Source organism: Podarcis erhardii (assembly GCF_964252035.2).
Source record: "Podarcis erhardii genome assembly, chromosome: 11".
NCBI classification, from domain to species: Eukaryota; Metazoa; Chordata; class Lepidosauria; order Squamata; family Lacertidae; genus Podarcis; species Podarcis erhardii.
Genome location: NC_138501.1, coordinates 37,037,186 through 37,057,673, shown reverse-complemented (window position 1 = coordinate 37,057,673; position 20,488 = coordinate 37,037,186). Strand labels below are relative to the sequence as shown.

Sequence of the window (20,488 nt, the reverse complement as noted above, 5' to 3'; positions counted from 1 at the left end):
TGTTTATATCCCATCTAGTGGTGGTGTTTTGTTTTAATGTAAACTCCTCAAAACAGTCTAGTTCCATTTCTGTATTGGCATAAAAAGTCTGGTTATCAGCTGTTCCAGGAGTCGTTTTTCAGAAAGAAGAAGTCTATAAATAGCTATTGCTGCATTTATATTGGTTTTATCCTACATAAAAATTGGGGCTTGCAGGTTTCTTAGTCTATACTGCTTTTCAATATAACAAGGAAAATATGTCATAAAGGAAAGGTCCTAAGTTTGTAAAGTCCTGATTCTGGCATGTGGCTTTTCTGTTGCTGCTGGGTGAGTGAATGTTATTTTCTGTTTTATTTTCTGTTCTGTTCTGTTACGTTATGTTATATTATGTGTAACTAAAAGTCTTGCTGCACATCTTGAAAGAGCAGTAACATTCTGTGCATCTTGTTTCCCCTCCCCCCCAGGAACCTTCAATCCCTATATATGTTACAACATTTCAGTGTATCCCTTACATAAAGGTGAAGTAAAAGCGCTGAGTTCTACCAGAACCTACTTTCAAGAAGGAAGTACGTATAAATGACTGCCTCTGTGGCAAATATCAGTCTCCCTTAATCCTATCTGAATAAGTCAGCTTTGAATCTGGTAGTTCCTCTGCTTTGGGTTCTCCCTTCCTACGACTACCTCCAATAGGACTAGTTACAGATAGGTAGCCGTGTTGGTCTGCCATGGTCAAAACAAAATAAAAAAATTCCTTCCAGTAGCACCTTAAAGACCAACTGAGTTAGTTCTAGGTATGAGCTTTCGTGTGCATGCACACTTCTTCAGATACACTGAAACAGAAGTCACCGGACCTTTCTATATAGTGAGAAGGTGGGGAGGGGTATTACTCAGAAGGGTGGTGGGAATGGGTGATTGGCAGATAGCTGCGATGAGCCTGTTGACGACTCTTAACGACTGCAATAGGTCTAACAGGAAAAAGCAAGGGGTGAGAAGGTGAAAAATGGCTTTGTCATGTATAATGCCATTATACATTATACAATCTCATTATACATGACAAAGCCATTTTTCACCTTCTCACCCCTTGCTTTTTCCTGTTAGACCTATGCCATTATACATTATACAATCTCATTATACATGACAAAGCCATTTTTCACCTTCTCACCCCTTGCTTTTTCCTGTTAGACCTATTGCAGTCGTTAAGAGTCGTCAACAGGCTCATCGCAGCTATCTGCCAATCACCCATTCCCACCACCCTTCTGAGTAATACCCCTCCCCACCTTCTCACTATATAGAAAGGTCCGGTGACTTCTGTTTCAGTGTATCTGAAGAAGTGTGCATGCACACGAAAGCTCATACCTAGAACTAACTCAGTTGGTCTTTAAGGTGCTACTGGAAGGAATTTTTTTATTTTGTTTTGTCCAATAGGACTGTTCTGTTAAATATGTAAAATTGCATTAGTTATTTAGAAACTTGTTTTTCTACATTGCTATGCATTTTGCAACACCGAACATCATTCACGACATCATTTCTTTTATTAAAGTTTTGTTGGCCGTATTTTCCTACATCATTTAGGCCCGATCCGAGGTCCTGCTGCTGTGGTGAAATATTTTTATAAAAGTGAAGCTGCCATAACGTGGGAGGAAATTAAAAAAGCAGACAGACGTGGTGATATTATTAACTACACTATATTTTACAAAGCTGATGGTGGAAAAGAATTGGGTACGTATACACATAAGAGGCAGAAAGTTAGAAGGCTGTCATAATGCCACTTCTTAGCAGTGTTTGACTGTAGTGCTGTTCTTTAGTCTCAGGTGGTCTCCATATGTTGGCATGGATTGCTGTTAAGGAAAAGAACAACTGAAAAATTTGGAAGCTTTCTGTTTGTAATCCAACACATTTGCCTTGGTACAACTGCCAGGGAAAAGGGCACATGTGATTTGGTGTGGAGGCAGAATGCTACCTGCTGGCTCACACCCATCCCTGGACCTTCCAAACATATCATGCAGGGTTAATGTTGTTTTGTCAGTGCTTGGAACAGGAGCCAACCACTTAATTCTTTTCCTGTCTTTTAAATGGCTCTTTGTTTCCTTTGGTTTGTCTCTTCTCAAACTTGGTGCCAAACTTAGTTTTGTCAACAAGTTTGTTATTACGTGTGGGGAATTCATTTTTTTTTGTTTTTCTGGCTTACTGTGACATAGTTTGAAAACCTTTGCTGAAGAAAGTTTGGCTACACCCACTACTGTGTGTGCTATATGACTATAAAATGCTCAGGCTTGGGGCTGCCAGCCCTCTAGCCCCATATTTCCAGTGGGGGAAGAAAAAGAGTGTTTGTGATTACTTCTCAACTCCTGAAACACAAACCTCAAGAAGCCTGAATTGCAACACGAAGCTGTTTCTGTCTGCATCACTCCTCTTAGGGGGCATGAATGCACTGCAGTATTTTGTTGCAGATTCCACTCTCTCTGTCTAATAAAATATCATTTTACATTTTGTCACATGCGTCGTGCTGTCCATTTTGCCGAGCAGCAGCATCTCATAACTCTTGGTAGTAAAAAAAAATCTGTTTCCTTTTGTATAGCTCTTGAAGATCCTTCAGGCTTGAAGGAATTTCATATATACTAGACCAGATGAACATTTAACCTAAATTTGTGTCTTGTTAGGAGAAACAGTGAGTGCTGATGTGCTAGAATACCACCTTAAATCCTTGCAAGCTAACACCAAGTACACAGCTCATGTTATGGTAAGCACTGTGGCTGGAGGAACCAATGGAACAAAGCTAGATTTCATCACCCATAAACTTAGTAAGTTACTCAGTGCAAATAATTTTCTATTCATGGGTCGCTTTTTAATGTGTGTTGAACTGGGCCTCAGAAAGGGTAGCCTATTCCTCCAACACTGTTACAGCACAAAGTGAAATCCAGGAAACCTTAATTCTGTTGATTGAAAGAATGTACAGTTGACATAAACTCATAGAAAGGGTGCACTTCCAACTTGTGGTTGTACGTAATCTCACTTTTTTCCGTTATACATGTAAGAATGTTCTTACAGGCCACTCCTCTAGTGCTGAGGTTATTACCTCCTTGAAATACACATGCCCTGCTGAGTTGCTCCTAGCTTAGCAGTACTGAATCAGGTCACAACTGTATGGACGGGGCACTGTGCTGAAGGCTCTCTGAGGAGGATATGCAGTATCATGACAGGAAGCTGCTACACACAAACAGCCTCCCCCCACCCCGCTGTGTGACACCCATGTAGTTGCATTCTACAGCAGCCATCTATGTGGTTCATTATATATGTCAAAAGTGCAACAATAAGATGCACCACACATCCTTTGATGGAATTTCTTTCTTTCTTTTTCTTACTGGGGACCTCTCTACAAGACTGTAGCCCCTTCTTCCCTTTTTAAGTGCTAAAATATAGTATAGTTCAGTAAACGGGAGTAAGTCCCACTGAACTCATTGGCACTTACTTTTGAGATAACCTAAAATTCTTGGATGTTTGTATTTTGAAGTCATTTTGCCCTTCCTCTTTCCCTTCCTAGGTGAGACAGATATTATTCTTCTGTTTGTCATTGTTGGATTTTTCATGCTATGCTTAACAACTGTTGGGTTATTGTGGGCTCTGAAAAGACGCACGTGAGTAAATGTCTGCATAAGTCTTTTTATATGGAAGAAAATGAGGCACTGTAGTAAATGGAAGCATAGTTTTTTAAAAAAGTTTCTTGCTTGTTAAATATGTGTCTGATAAACAAACCACTACAAAGGAAAGGCAGAGCCACTCCCTGAGCTGAGAAATCTTATTACTGAATTATGGCACGTTACATACCGTATTTTTCGTCCTATAGGGTGCACCGGCCCATAGGATGCACCTCGTTTTTTTTTTTGGGGGGGGGAAATGAATAAAAAAAAATTATCCCCCCCCCCAGCTTCCCCTGACCCCAGCCCACAGAACAGGCTGCTGCCCGCAAGCCTTGCGAGCCTGCGGGGTGCGCAAGGCTTGCGGACACCTGTGCGAAGCACGGGGCGTCCTCCGGAGGGCGCCCCGTGCTTCGCGCTGCAGGCTGCTGCCTGCAAGCCTTGTGCGCCCGCGGGAATTCCCCCCGGGCGCGCAAGGCTTGCGGACAGCTTCCTGAAGCCTGGAGAGCGAGAGGGGTCGGTGCGCAACTACGCCTCTCGCTCCCCAGGCTTCAGCGAAAGCCTGCATTCGCCCCATAGGACGCACACACATTTCCCCTTCATTTTTGGAGGAGAAAAAGTGCGTCCTATAGGGTGAAAAATACGGTAAATTAAAAACTTATTATGACGGATGGAGGAAAAAGGGCTTGATTTTAACTTAGTTTAAATGGTTTTTCTTGTTAATAGGTGTCAATAGATACCTGTATTAGATGGATAAATTTTGTTTTGGCAGGTTGAAAAAGATTTGCTGGCCTGAAATCCCACATCCGGTACTACCAAGTTTTCCCAGTGGATTTCAGGTAATGAATAATTTTTGCTGATCCGGTGTGATAATTTGTTTGAAAATAGAAGAAAAATAATATCTAATAGATGTGTGTGGTGGCCAGGGCTGTCGCTGATCATTACACTGCCCTGCAACCTGACTTCCCTTGTGGGCATGCACAAGACTTCGCTTTGCTCTGGCCTCCCTTTCATGCTTGTGTTTGCTCCTGCCCTTCCCCTCCACCAAACTATTACTTGCCCGCCCTCTCCATTAGGTAACAGCAGCTCCTAGTAGCAGCTGTTGCCAGCTCATGACTTGCAAAGGCAAGCAACAGACACTTGTACTTTTTGCTTGAAGATTGGAAAGTAGAGCTGTGGCCAGTGGTAGAGGGAAGAGAGGGGGCTACTTCTTCCAGGGGTCTCCTCTTTGTTCCTTTTCCTGCAATACTGAGGATAATGCTTAAGTTACAGGGTGGTTGCAAGGATTACTAGGACAGTGTATGTGAAGTGCTTTAAACTTTCATAAAAGTATGGTTATCATTTCTCTCTTTCTGACTGGTCTATTGCTAGGGTGGCTAACCTGTGAGCCTGATTCAGCTGGCAAAGCCACAGGTAGTCTTTTGATCTGATCTGGAGTTACTGCATGATCGTTAGAGATCACTCTCTACAGAAGAGTGTTATTTAATTCCAGGCTTTTAGAGAGACCATTCTGTGCAAATAAAAGGCAGAATTTCCAGCAACCCCAGCCCCCTAGCAAATGGAGTGGGGTGGGCTCATGCACATGCATTGATCATGCTTACTTGCTGGACTGTGGCCCTCATAAAGGGATAGGTAATTTTTTCCAATCTTAGATTCAGTTCTCTACATTTCTTTAGAGAAAATTGCAATTAAAATAAAAATAAAAAACCTCATTAAGATTAGTCAACATTTCATTGTGAATTTCCCCTGATAAACTGATTGTTGTAAGCAGTTCTGAATAATATACACATTTTTGTAAGCAATTTCCCCAATATAATGCATTTTTGCATATTATCTTCAACAATGTGTGCATTTTTATGCATTTTTGTACACATTACTTGACTAGAAAACTGCATTGCAAAATTTGGACAAGCGTGAATTTAAGGACAAATGTGAACTGGGTAGCTTCTCATTAAAATGTAAACAAAATTGAATTTTGCTTCCAGCCTTTTCTTGAGAGAGGTGATTCTAGGGCCAAAAAAGGTTAGTCAGGCTGGACTAGGGCATATTATAGTGAGGTTGAGAACTCAAGTGGATGGAAAATGCCACCTGGCATCATCCTCTCCTTAGAATGAAGGAGGACAGAACAGACTTGTTAATGAGACTTTTCCTTTTTGTGTCCATGGTATTGATTATTAGCAAGCAGGCTGCACTCATATTACTTTGAGGATCATTCAAAGAATGTGAGATTATGAGTGTAACAGATGGACAGTTGCTCATCTGCAGGCTTATTTGTAGTTCGTTTGCAAGATTCCAAAAGGGAAGGACTCATTGGAGGAAATTGCACTTTCAAAGTTTCTGCAAATTTTGGAGACTTAATCATTTTTTTCTTTTGGTAAAAACCGAAGAGGAACTTAATTACTTAACTTTACATCCTCTTTCTTTCTCTTTTTCCCCTCCCAGGAGAAGACAATGTTGAGAAACTCACCCTCTGAGAATGAGACACTCAGTGTTTTGAGGGTAGATCCTTGTGGAAAGGATCATGATGAATTACACTCGCTGACCCTTGAAACCTGGTTGAACCAGACTGATGTTACCTCAGACTTCTTGATGGCCAACCATGAGATTTTGTGCAGTGAAGAACATGAAGCTATAGTACCTCTCGCACAGTCAACCTCTCTGGGGCATGATTTCAGGAATCCACCAATTCCAGCTCCAAAAGTGGATTCTAGAGATTGTGGAGATGATGAAGTTCACGATCAGCCAGAGTTGAAGGAGAAAACTGAGTTCAACCTATATTTGAAAAACTCGGTCCCTACAAGAGAGTTCTTAGGCCAAAATGCAGAAGGAACAAAAGGCCAACCAGTTTTTGTAACAGGACAGTGTTATGTGGCACTGGATGCAGTTAAACTGTTCTCAAAGCCCTGTTCAGAGTAATTTAATGGAGCATGAGACTCTTAATCTCAGGGTCAGGGGTTTGAGTCCCACGTTGGGCATTGCAGGGAGTTGGACTAGATAACCCTCGTCTTTTCCAATTCTACAGTTCTATGATTCACTGAAAGAAGCATGATGCTGCTGCTGCTGCTGCCTGAGTCAAGGAGAGTGTTGCAGACTCTGTTTAGCTGTGACCATTATTTAGGACATGAAGTTCTTCGTCCTATTTTAAATTGGCATCAGGCATTTGATGGCTTTCCATGGTCCACTGTTCCATTAGCAAAAACAAAGTAGTGTAATTCATATGGAGGCACTATATTTCTCCCCCACACCCTCTACCCAAAGAAAGAGTGATCAGAGATGGAGGGGGTGGCAATTTCTCTGCATCCCAAACCTCTGTGGCCATCAGAATGTGGGGAGAAAGTCAACTGGGAAGCTTTGACACCAGAGGATTGAAAACATATTTTTAAAAATGCTCACAATCCTCAAAGTGTTCTAGAATACCAGAGCACCTTTTTAAAACCCTATAATGATTTTAGCCCTAATATTTCATACCTACCTGGTAAGCATGGAAGCATAGCTGAATAGGCAGGGGGAGGGAATCAAAGCATGTAATTGAAAAGTTAAATGGAATTTCCTTCAAAGGAAACAATAATAAACATGGGGCTGTGTCCCACAAAGTCATACTCAGCATAGATCTATTGAAGTCAAAAGGCTTAAGTTTCAGTGGGTCTCCTCTGGGTATGACTTTAAAATACCATGGGTTGTATACAACCAAGTAAAAAGAAAAGTAAAAGCATTAAGGACAAAGTTCCTTAGGCAAAAATCCTATTCAAGTGACTGATATGGTACCTTATTTGGATAGATACCAAAACGTACATAGTACAAATATTCCATTGTTTCAATCCACCTTACTGTGGAGTCTTATGTTACTTGGTTTGCATATAGGTAAATGAAAAAACAATCCATTCCACTCCCGTTTCACATTGGCTGTTTGAATCTCATGTTTCTTCTCATATGGGAAGACTTGTCAGGTTTGGCAAAAAATGCTTTTTAGCCAAAGAATTTGAAAACTAGCCAAGTTGTGGTTTCAGCCTTTCCTGTAGGTAGAGGAATCATGACAGCAATCCAACTTCATTCAGCTTACTTGTCCATTTGCAGCTATTTGGCATTATTGGTTGCTAAACCACCAGTTTAATATCTTTAGGGCATATTGCTGAATGTCAAAGCATATTAGGCTTTCCAGAAAGAAAAAGGACAACAGAGAGAAAAAGCTTAGAAAGATCTAGTCAAAATGGGAAGTATGATAGCTATTTCCCCATCCATTATGCAGCTCTTTTTCTATTTCTAGCCCCGCCCCCCGCCAAACCCTTTGTGGAAATACAGGGCCCATGCATACCAATTATTTACCAGGATTTTGGAACTTCTAGCCTTCTGTATGTTGCTAGAATCTAACTCTCTACACCCCCCAACAATGTGGCCAGAGGTCACCAGCATCTTCAGCACCACATGTTCTCACACTTCTGATGAAGATAATATGAGCGCCAAGCCAAGTTCTGTATCATTTTTTGTATTTTGCAGACTGCCTAGCATACTGTTGGTGGTAGGTGTTCCTAATACAGCAGCAAGGTGCCAGTAGATGTTGAGTGGGTGAAATGAGACAGTATCACAAATAAACTTTGTAGATTATAATCCCCCACAATTGCTGTTAGTTGTCCAAACAGATGCTGAAATGATGAGCAAAGGAAGGGACTTGGAATTTGTTCCATCGCATTTCCAAATCAGGTGATCACAACTACCAAAGCTGACCACACCAGCCACTTTTAGAGGTTAAGCACATGGCATGCAATCAGCTGTGGTGATGACCTGGGTTCTAGGGAAACCAAAAAGCCTTTTTATCCACCTACGCCCTAGCCAGGAGATCTACATGCCCTTTCTACATGGCAGCCCTTTGTCGGTATTCCAATATGGTGGAAGTGCTTCTTTTGGCATCTAGACAGGTTGTACCTGCCCCAACTGCTCAACGCAGGAAGGTCTGAATGGGGATTGTTAAACTGTGCAGTCTGAATTCCTGATCTGGGGGAGGGCTTTCATTGCATTCAGCCTAAGAGGCTTACAAGCCCCTTTTAAATTGTGTGAAAGTCAGATGTGGAACTGGCATGGACAGTCTCTGCTCACACAATTAATGAATGCCTGACTAGTGCTTCAGTGGCTTAAGACCCCAGTCTCCATCTGTCAATGGAAACAATAGTGATGTACACTACAGATTTACTGTGAGGACAAACATCGTAATTATTAACAAACATGGTATATATTAAAATGCTGCATAAATTGTTCATATACAAAGCATTGATACAAGATACATGAATAAGATGAAATTTGTAACTATTGGTGTGAGACTTGTCATTTAATGCACCATCCTACTCTGAGCTGCTGGAAAAAAATGCCAATTAAAGCTTTCAATAGTCTGCTAAATTCTAGATGGCTTTGTTATGAAGTTGCAAGTGACAGGAGAGCATATGTTTCAGCCCTGAGTAACAAGTGAGACTGGAGTGAAATGAATAGGAGTGGAGTTCAATCTTTCAAGGACATCATGAAATATTCCATTTCATGAACAGAATGTGAGTATACTGTGACTAGTTCAGGCAACCAATGGTAATAGAAAAATGCCAGTTTTTCATATTAATCTCACTTTTGCCTGATAACTCCCACAGGGTTTGCCTATTTCCAACTCGTCATTGCTAGTGTCTGCGCAGTTGTTGGCTTTGCAGCTCTATTGTGAAGCAAGATAATACAGTATAGCATTAGGACATAGACTAGTTATTGCTAGATTTTTTTGTGGCAGAGTGGGAAATTGGCTCAGTAAAGCAACATTAGAGGTTCTACCCACACCATACATTTAAGACATTCTTATGCCACCTCAAGTGTCATGGCTTCCCCAAATAAACATGGGAGCTGTCGTTTGCCCTTCACAGATCTCTTAGTTCCCAAGATTCTTTGAGAGAAGCCATGACTATTCAGAGTATGGTGTGGATGTGACAAATTTCTATGGATGGTCCTTTTTGTTACCAAATAAGTTAAAATGGTTCCAGGCCATCACTTTTGTACTTCTGTGACATGGGCATAATGGCTAGTTGCACTAAAGACACGTAAATCCTGTGTGACATCTTAGAGAATATTTAATGTTTTTGTAAACTATTCCTGTTACTTCCCCCTCTGTGAGCTTCAAGGGAGGAGGGCAATATATGTTAGCCATTCATCTTCAGATTGCTTTCCAGATTTTGTCTTTTTCTGGACACCAGAGAAAAGGAAGGTGATTACTGTAGCTCAGGCTTTAAGATTCAAGGAAGAGGCACAGCTTCTCTGCAAGTCTTGAGGAACCTTTTCAGTATCTCTGGTAAGTCAAGCTATGTTGTTATACTTGTACAGCCCGTTTTCTGAAGCATACTTGACCACTGAACCCATCCTAGTTCCTACAAGATGGTAGAATACAAATACCGTAGATTCTGGCATATAAGGTGACTTTTTAACCCTGGAAAAGAGGTTAAAAAGTCGGGGGTCGCCTTATATGCCGGGTATAAGGTGTGCGGGCTCCGTGCCAGGAGAAAGCCACCCGGCGAGGAGTCTGCCGCCCACCACGGCAGCAGCAGTGGGCAGGCTCGGCTCTGCACCGGGCAGCTTTCTCCCGGCGCGGAGCTGCCCAGTGTATTAGGTGACTGGGCATATTAGACGACCCCCCCAAATTGCAGCTGCCAATTTGGGGGTGTCGTCTAATACACCCAGTTGCCTTCACACTCATGAGTTTCTTAATCAGTAAACAATGCCTGTGCTACAGATTCTAACTCAGCTGTAGCACAGACCACCTTAGTGAAGCCCACTGCATCCTTGTTCTCTCCAATTGATGTTGATACCCATATAGTGGCAGAGAAGGGATCAATGCTTTGAATGTCAATCTGCTTTAATGCGCAGAGGTGGCTGCATCAAACAGGTGAGACTTTTCCAAAATATTTCTCTTCCAGCACAGCAGTATATGTGGACCTACAGTTTTGTAGCCACTGCACTAATGAATGTAATGTAACAAAACAAACACAAAGCAAAACACTGCTGGAAAATAGAGAGAAACAAAAAGACAACTTTTAATTATGACTTCATAGTCTTATGCAGCTAGAAAAGCAACATACACATACAACATACAGTACTCCTAAGACACTGAAGGCTACACAAATAGATACGTTAACAATAGTTTGCACAACACTGCGAGGATGACAAACATGCAACTATAGAGAGATGAGAATGGGTATCAGATGTTCTTATACAAGGGATGGCCAAGGGCTTGTTTATGTTAGCAGCTGACTACATGTCAGTGCTTAGTTGGGAGCTGAATTGACTGTTGGTTGACCTGAAACAACTGTCCAAGAAATTATGGGAATTGCTCCAGGCATGCCTGAAAGATGTTTGCACAGCTTTCCTTTTTTTTAGTGGAAGGTTGTCTTCACTAAAGTGTGACCTATTGAAGTTGCATGGCTGCAACTTCAAGACCGTGCCTTATCTTTGAGATTTTCTCTTGCATTTGTATGGTCTTGGTTGAAACAGGTCACATCTAGCCAAGCCAGACAGGAAGTAGGAAGTACATCTTAGTTAATTGCCCCAGACAAGAACCTTCCTCCTAGAGTACAGAGATTAGTCATGTGAATGATTGTAAATGGTTGTATCAAGCTGCAGCACAGACAGGTCCCGATGAAAAATTAAGCACTGTGTGCAATACTGTGAGTTGACAATCAAAAGGTGTTTATGAACCTTTACCAGATTGATGTCTGAAGCAGTAAGCTACAATACTGATGTTCAGCATCAAATTTTCACAGCTGTTTTGAAATCAAATGAGGTTTCCCACTTTTCTGTAGACTTAAATACAAAGTTCTCCAGCTAACATTCCATCCAGCAGTCAGAACATAGCATGGTATATCTCCATACATTTTGTTGGTCCATCACTTTAGCTAACAAGCAACATAAGGAGGCAGTATTGGGTGAGAAAGAGACATGGGTATCATATTACATAGGATGGAATGCATGTATCAGCATAAACTGTTAATGTATTCGTACTATCCCTGCAACCAGCCTATGTACAAATGCTATACAGAGTTAGGGAATGCATTGCTCCAGAATATCTGAACCCAGAGCTTGTATGAAGGTCTTTGTTGTTTCACCCCACTGACACCAAATGCAAGCAAGGCATCCATGTGCAAGTCCTACTGAACTCAGCCTTAATTCTGAGTATTTAAGAACAGAATCTGGTTTAAATCCATGCATTATAAAGTAAACCACAGTGTTTAATTATAAGTCACACTTAATGCCACATTAGTTTGAATTTTATGAACAAAATTACATGCATGTAGAATTTTATTACATAACAATTCTATCTCTCACAAAGGAATGGATAATACTTAACCTTAAAAAAGGTTTACATTTTTATTTCAGCTTGCTTCAGAACTCTGGTTTAAAAACAGGTGTTCAGGTTTTTTTGGTTTTGTATTTTTTGAAAGCAGTGCTTTAAGGTCAATTTCTGCAGTGTGGCTTTCTCAATACAGAAAATAAGCATGTCACATGTGAAATCTCCCACACAAAAGATACATATATATAGCATGTAAATGACCTTTTACCTTACATTGCCTGTTAACTGGATTCAGGCAATTTAGTGTTGACATGCCTGAGGAAGATGTTAGGTGCTATTTTTCACTGTCACAAATCAGCTTTTGGTGCGGCCAAATGAAGCAAAATCTCAAAACCCTCTTTTCAACATTAAAATGGTGTATTAAACAATACACAAAGGCAGGAGTAAACTGAATTGTGGGAGCTTCCTCTTCCCAAGAGTTCATCTTGCCTTCAACCACCAGGTGGAACTAAAGCCCAACTTTAACTGGCAATGGGCCAGTTTCCTCTCTGCACACCAGAAAAGCTTCAGAAGTTAAATCCCACTGGTTTCAATGGAACTAGGAAGTGTGCATAGGATTGCTAACTTAAGGCTAGAATTCTGTACTCTTATTTCATACACACCTGGGAGCTTGCTCCATTGAACTCTGGGACTTATTTTTAAGTAGACATGTATAAGATTGCATGGTTAGTGGCATTGATTTGATTGAGACAGCCCCTCCCCAATAAATGTCAAGACAATACTCTGTGTTCTGCATAACAAATCACCAAGAGGGATTGCGCATTTAGAGTACCAGAGAAGGAAAACAATTTATAGCTTGCCTTTCTTTCATTATGGAACCCAAGGCAAGGCACACATGACTCTTAGGTAGTCCCCATTCAGGACAGACCAGACCTAAACCTACTAAGCTTTAGCAAGGTATATTTCCATGTTATCTCATACCATACCCTGTGAGAAACTTTTGAAAATGCTCAATAAAACTTTTCATGAGTAATTCCACTGAAGATCCATTTTTTAATTTTATTTAAAAATATTTTAAAATTTTGGTGAGGTAAGCTTGCTAAACAAGGAAAGGCGAGTCTAAACTTCAAACAACATGTTTTAAACTATATTTAACTGTAATGAAGTAAGGTGATTGTAGAACTAAATTGTCTGTGTTGCAGACTAACATGAAGACAGGTCAAGCATTAAAATGGGATTCTGACACTTGTGATACCATACAAGAAGACTGTACTGTGGTCACAACAGACTGCTTTTGCCACTGAGAAACTTACATTTATTTTACTGGGGCCTGTATAGGACAAGTTCAAAAAGCACAATGGGGCTTACTCCCAGGTAAGGTGTTAGGATTGCAGGTTTAATTAAGCACTCAGAACACTATTCACAGTGTTAACTTTGCTTTCCCCCAAAATAAATCTTGGGAAGATTTGTTTCTGAAAAATCACAATAAACTATGGACTGAATATTGTTGGCATTCATTACATTTTTAGAGCACTGGATGAAGTATAACTGCATCATAAAAGTAGCATTAAGGAGCCATGCACTACAAGCAGGTGAAGAGTAAATCTATTAGCTCAACATAAAAAAAACAATTCTGAGGTGGTCATGGCACAAACTCATTATTATAATTTATGAACCTTGCTGTAATCAGAATTGTTTTTATAGAAGAAACCCTTAAAACATTAAAATGTGTTTTACAGCTATTCAATCTTAAGAGACTGGCTGGCTGATCTTCATAGCCACCGATTACAGTGCAAGAGCTTACAAAGTAAAAGCCACTGAGATTTCAAAACACAATCACTACCATAGTTAAATTGTTGAGGAAGAATCAAATTAACTTTTATTTCCTGTTAAAACAATTGTAGTGCTTTTGGATTGCTTCAAAAATCAGTCTCAACTTAATGATTTTATATTAAATACAAATAGAATCTGCAAGAAATGTTTCTAGATTTATTCATTGGCGAAAGAGAAAACCCTCCATGCAGAGTGCCAATACTGCAGTTCTTCAAGATGTCTTTGTGGGTCCGCCATGGCTATGCAGTTTTCTTCTTCTGTTCTACGAATTAATAATGGCAGCAGGGAATACTAGAACCTGGCATTGGCAGTCAGAAAGAGCAGTGGACTTTCCCCCTTAAAAACACACTTACTATATAACTTCATTATTATTAAATATGTTTACTTCACCCAAGTCTATCCTGATAAAAAGCAAAAAAGTGCACTTATAAGTGCACAGGTTATGAGTTCTAAAAGTGTTTAAACGGCAGTAGATTTGGCTCAATTTGCAAGACAGGAAGGGTCTGAAATACTGGCATTTGACGTTAATAGTATTTTGATAGTCATGATTCATGTAAATATCTCACTCCACTGGCTTGTAGTTCTTGACTGGCAAGGAGGGCACATTTCCAAACAAAGTGTTTCTGGTCCATTAATCTGGAAATATTAGATGCCATCTAATATTTTGATTCTGCCATAAGTTTGGCCACAGATTTGGTCTCCAGATTATTTTTAAAGCACAGTTGTTCCAATATAAAACACTGTACTTTTACATAGCTGACAACAAAGTTGATGAAAAGAGCACATTTCATAATATAATACACTAATCTCTTCATCCTGTAAGAAGGTATTCACAGTCAGTCTCCATCTCTATGCCGTTACCTCTAGCAAAACGAGGTGTGTTCCATTTTAATTTAAAAGAAGAAAACTGAATGGCAACTAATTTGCCTGAAAAGTTGAGTGACATGTAGTGCTTGAAGGAATATTTCTGCAAGAACGGGTGGAAACTTCCAAATTAAATCAAAGTCCGCAAACTCATGTTGTCCACGTTTTCTTCCATAAATGAACCTGAATTGTTCAGCAGAAGCAAGATTTAAAAAACAGCTTAACTTATCAGAACCAATAATGTAACAGTATCTACTGGTGGCAGTGTTTCCTCACTGGGGCATATAACCACCCTGCTTTACAGTCTGTGGTAAGTAACACTTTGGGACCTCATCCTCTGTCACTGCATTTGTTCTCATTGTTTCAAACTCTGCAGCTAGTCCTTTGGGGCTTGGGTGGAAAGCACCTGCTAAGGCAACATCATGTTCATCTGGGCCAGAGCTACACATTTGGAAAGTCTGAGGTCCAGCAGCATCTTCCTCATTTATTGGAGAAATCTGTTTTGCCCCATCCAAATGAGGCTCCTCCATGACTGTATCATCGTTATTACAATTCTGTTTGAAATAGCGATGCCTTGGTGTTGAGTTGTCGCTTCCCAGCCCTGGCGGATCTTCGGGCCTCTCCTCCGAGTCTAGTAGAGGTTGCGTTGACTCAGACCTTGAAAAGACTTGGACTGAAGGTATCTGGTCCCGGTAGCCATTGGGTACAACAGTTGAATACTGCACAGTGCTGGAAGTATTTTGAGCAGGTTCGCCTTCATCACTGTCAGAAACGCTTTGTCGAGGAGAAGACATGCAGGATGACCCCCCTATACCACTGCTGTGCCCTTCTGAGGCATTTTTCTCCTTTCTAAGCAAGTCAAAAGGCTTAGGATCCTGTTCAGAAAATGACTTCTTGTCAATTTCAACCACACTGACATCAGTAAAGCTGCCTTCGGGATATATCTGATCTTTGGAATGATGAAAATGCTAAGGAAAAAACCACAGATTTAATTAATGCTACCTTTAAATGATGCAACTTGATTAACTATATTCAGGATCTATATTATGCTGTCGTTAGCATGCACTCAAAAATCCTTCTAGGACTTACAGTTACTTGAGCAGCGAGTTAGTGCAGCTCCAATTCAGTCTTTTGACTTTAACCCCCTCTCACCTAAATACTGAATTATTCAAAGTTCACAACAGCGCTACTGCCTTATTTGCATTATTCCCCAAACATGGTTCAAAAAGTTTCCGTATATAAAATTGGATTCTCTCCAGGATAGCAAATTATTTCTACTTAAAGGATTAAAAATATTAAGCTTCTTCCATGTTTACTGATACAAAAATGGAACAATAATTCCCTCCTCCACAACTTTTCAAATGAGAAGTGCTGGAGCTTGCATCTAACTGGGTATTCCTTTTTATTTTTCATCTTTAAATCTCAATACATGAGAGTTTGTTGTAGCAATCTCCATGTTCCCTAAAGGAGTAGGCAGATTTCAAGCCTGCAGGATCTTTGTTTTTTTCTTAGACCTCACAGATCCACCAGCTGGAGCTAAGCACATTTCAGTGGATTAGAGGGGCAGAGGTGTTCTTAGAATTGAAGACGAGAGCACCTCTGAGTGCCTCTCAGCCCAGGAATTTGTTTTCATTACTAGAAATGAGCTCTCTATTCCAAATCCCCCCCCCCAACTTGTAACATCTCTACACTGTTCTGAAGACTCAGTTTCTCAGTTTTGGTTTCTGTTAATGCAAGTCCTGTTTTAAAGACAAAGTCACAGTTACTGTTGGACTATGAAGAATTTTTGTGGCAGGGATACTCATATCCCAAGAATGGATGCTATTAAATTCCACAATAAAATATTTTATTTCTAGCCTGTTTTCACTTCCCTTTCCCAACCATTACTATCCTTTTGCTTAGGACAGTTGCATCCTACTGCCACATTAGTGGTTTAACTATGGAAAGGCAGCATGCAAATAAACAATGATGAGGACGACAAAGTACTTCAGAATAGTCTGTTTTTGTTTTTACCTTTGATGGCGTTTGTGGTGACCACTGGGCAATAACACTCTTAGAAGGATCAGGCACGTTAGGCCAGATGTGCTTCTTGATGCTGGCAAAGGATCAAGAGACAAGTCATTGCATTGCAATTGCAAGTGCCTACTGATAAAACTTACACCAATGTTAAGCTCCAACTTTCAGATTCTTAATGTTATGATTTTTGAGCTCTGTATATAGGTGAACAGGGTTCCTGTGGTCTTGGCCACACCTTGTGAATAGGGGAAAGGATTATGCAGACAGAAGATGTTTCAAGTATTCTAGGTCTGATGCTACATCTGGAAAACCACTGCCAGCCTTTTCACCTTCACAGAGGGCAGCTCTGGCTGAGAAAAGGAAGCCAGGAGAGACTTGCACTGGGCCAGGTTGGAATGTTTTCCTTACTTAGCATCACTATGGCTGTAAAAGGAAGGGGCAATAAGGCCCAGAAACTACAAAAGTCTGTTTTCTTTCTTTCTAAACAAATGCATGCAATCCATGACACAACCAAGAAGGTTCTGTTCCACACCTCAGCCAGATGCACTGCTCCATGTGCCATCTCCATAGGAGGCGTGGCTGGCTGGGATATGGAACGGCCTTCGCTGCTGCAGCACCCTAGCTGTGGAACATTCGCTTAAAAGGAGATAACTGTACTCCCCCACTCCAACAATGTTTAGGCAGGTGGGTTAAAGAAGAGTTTGGAAGAAGAGTTTGGATTTGATATCCTGCCTTTCACTCCCTTTAAGGAGTCTCAAAGCGGCTAACATTCTCCTTTCCCTTCCTCCCCCACAGCAAATACTCTGTGAGGTGAGTGGGGCTGAGAGACTTCAGAGAAGTGTGACTAGCCCAAGGTCACCCAGCAGCTGCATGTGGAGGAGCGGAGACGCGAACCCTGTTCCCCAGATTACGAGACTACCGCTTTTAACCACTACACCACACTGGCTCTCTAAAGGATTCTGACTTGCTTTAATTCCAACCAGGTTGTGAATCTGCTCATCAGCTGTTTTAATGCTATGAACTGTATTGAGGGTACTTTCAAGAGCTGAAAGGTAATATGTAAATTATTACACACACATACACCAACTAAAATATGAGTAGTGTTATAAATTCTTTCTGTAGGATTACAAAAAGCAGGGGTGGGGAATGTCAGGCTCAGGGTCTGAATGTGAACATGGGACCCACCCCAAGCTATACTCCTTTCCCTGACCCTGTGCTCTACTGCTGTTGCCTGGCTGGTACATGCCTTCGAATTGTGATAGCTGCCCTTGCTTGCCTGGATGGAGAGATATGAGTATACACAGTTCTGCCTTTTGCATGGCTGCAATGTACCCTATTATCCAAAGAACAACATCTGTTCCTCTGACATTTTGTCTCCAGCAGTGTCAAGCAGCAGCCCCTCCCTGCCTTAAGACAGCCCATGAGGAAATACAGCCCTGGGCTTGAAAGGAAAAAAAAACCCCAATCAGAGCAAACTCAGAACTCAGAACTTTTGCCTAATACCTCTTTCAGTGTTAAGGCAGCAATATTTTCCATGCAATGTATTGAAATAAGGATGCTTACCTATCTCGTTTGTTGAAGCAAAATAATACACCTAAAAGAGTAAATAGCAGGATTGCTAGGCACACAGGGACAACAATTGCTTCAATTTCTCCTTCCGCTAAAAGGTAAAAGACAAAATGTTAGATGCTTTTAATATCTCCCTAAAAATGCTGTGCTTAGTACAATCATATTTTAAAAACATGAAATCCATTAGTATAAAGTAAGTCTTTCAGAACCTGACCCTAGTCGTCTTTGCTTGAGAGAAAAAAAGTTTAAATGATTTAGATGAGCTTTAAGGCATAATAAGCAAAATCTTTTGCCCTATTTAAAAATAAATAATAAGGCAAAGCCTAAGGTGACTAACAATAAAATCCAGAATAAAAAGTAACTGATCCACACAAAATAAGCAGTAATACAATTAAAATATCAAAAGAAAGGAAGAACAGATTTAAAACGTAAGAAAGGACAACTAATTGAGAATATGAATTACAGCAATATGGCAGAACAAATCCACCCTGGCAGGCCGAATGCCCGCTTACATAAGGGCTTTGCCTGGCAGTAGAAGACCATCAACAAGGGGGCTAGGTCTATGAGCCTCCGCTGTAAGGAGTTCCAAAACCCGGATACAGCCACTCAAAAGACTCTCTCTTAAGTATGCGAAAATAATGCAAAAAGGTATCTCCAGGTAATATGCAGAGGTGAGAAAACATGTCGTAATATTGACCCATCTTAATTCATGTTTTCAGTGAGTGACCAACCAACCAACCAACCAACCAACCAACCAACCTGTGTGGTGAGATGCCACCTAGTGTCCAAAGACAGGGAATGCACTCAGTCAATGCACAGGTATGCATAGGTATTCTATTCCTTCCAGTTCTTTTAAGCAGATGCTTTGACTTCAAGTGCCATTTCTGTCACTGGGCACCAGATGGCATCACATGATGGCTGGACAGCCACCCAAGCCACCTTTCAGATGAGACGAATGGTTGCTTTTGATGATCAAGTTAGGGTTATCAAGTGTGCAATACAGTCCCAGAGTACTACTTAAAGTTAAACTATGAAACTAGACATGTGGCGCTACCAATGCGTACTAGGTCCTGAGCAGTTCAACAATTAAACATATTAAACATTTTATGTAAGAACTTACCAAATTTCTTTGTAGTAAATGTAAAAGCAGGACCCCTTTTCCCTCCATTTTTTGTGTATGCTGCTACCTGCACCATGTATAAAGTGTCACTTGATAAGGACGACAGTGGGTACTCCGTTTTAGAAGGGTCCACAAACACAACTGGAAATGAAAATCACCCATTTGATATGCATTATATAAAGCAGTAGACAGCTCTTGTATTAACACTATACAAGCAAAACCAGTTTTACCCAGGAGTTATAATTTTCATAATTCAAATAAAAAGAAAATGTGAAAACTGTACTTCAACATGCATGCCTGGTAAATAAAACTCTTCTATAACACCCCTATCACCAAAGAAGCAGTACTTGTTTCAAGTTCAATACTCTACTAGAAAAGAAGTGAAAGTGTAAACAGAGATCTTGTTAGAAGTTTGTGACCTTCATTTAAATAAATTAAAAAAATAAAAGAAGTGTAAAATAATGTATGTTTCACTTTAAGATTAAACTTCAAAAGTGTTTTTAAACAAAAATATTTAACACACCAATAATGAAATTTGCTACGAGAACACTGGTGCTACAAAACGCTAAGCTATGACTTAGTGTTATGTGAGCAGAAGCTAATTTCAGCCTCATGTACTCCCCACCCCACTCCTTCTCCAGGCATGGCTACAAGGGGACCAGAAGCATCCCCTCCAGGTTTTTTTTTTAAACTAACCAGAATATCATTAGACCTGAACTGGTTAAACTCTTGTTAGTTAAACTATACTAACCAAGATCAGGAACCACAATTTGATCTTGGTTTGTTTTTAACAAATTATATGTTAAACCAACCAGCATTTCCGTGGTTTAGAAACAATGATAAACTCAAGTTTCTTTAAAACAAGTGAAGTGCTTTCAATCCCTTTGGAGTCAACACTGGAGAAGAGGAGAGCGGTCACCCATGGCTTGCTTCTGTTTCTGCTTATCCATGTAGTGCAAAACCATGGTTTAATGTTACTTCTGAAGCAGGCCACAAGCTCCCCCGTCTTTCTGCATGTGTGGAGAAACCCTCCTCTCTATCAAATGAAAAGGTTTAAAAAAACTCCAAGGCATAAATCTATGAAGAAGTATTTGCTGAGATACCTTACTATCTTGGCAAACGAGCATGCTCTACATTTATCTTTCGGGACTGTGGTAGGGCACATGGGAG

General features: G+C 40.5%; 2 protein-coding genes across 11 annotated transcripts in view; one reads left to right on the top strand and one right to left on the bottom strand.

Moving 5' to 3' along the window:
• Positions 1-9,470, top strand: part of IL31RA (interleukin 31 receptor A) — a 43,542-nt gene extending 34,072 nt beyond the window's left edge. For all 10 annotated transcript variants that reach the window (XM_081881430.1, XM_081881428.1, XM_081881427.1 and 7 more), the window contains 6 exons: positions 444-545; positions 1,552-1,698; positions 2,640-2,780; positions 3,521-3,614; positions 4,387-4,453; positions 6,057-9,470. In XM_081881430.1, the coding sequence (XP_081737556.1) occupies positions 444-545; positions 1,552-1,698; positions 2,640-2,780; positions 3,521-3,614; positions 4,387-4,453; positions 6,057-6,530 (1,025 nt within the window). In that variant the 3' untranslated portion in view covers positions 6,531-9,470. The remainder of the gene's footprint in view (positions 1-443; positions 546-1,551; positions 1,699-2,639; positions 2,781-3,520; positions 3,615-4,386; positions 4,454-6,056) is intronic.
• A 1,173-nt stretch (positions 9,471-10,643) lies between these two features.
• IL6ST (interleukin 6 cytokine family signal transducer) overlaps positions 10,644-20,488 on the bottom strand; it is a 33,430-nt gene continuing 23,585 nt past the window's right edge. Inside the window, exons 13-16 of the mRNA XM_081881412.1 lie at positions 19,319-19,459; positions 18,193-18,289; positions 16,627-16,708; positions 10,644-15,581 (exon numbers count right to left, since the gene is read on the bottom strand). Coding sequence (XP_081737538.1) covers positions 14,886-15,581; positions 16,627-16,708; positions 18,193-18,289; positions 19,319-19,459 — 1,016 coding nt within the window. The 3' untranslated portion in view covers positions 10,644-14,885. The remainder of the gene's footprint in view (positions 15,582-16,626; positions 16,709-18,192; positions 18,290-19,318; positions 19,460-20,488) is intronic.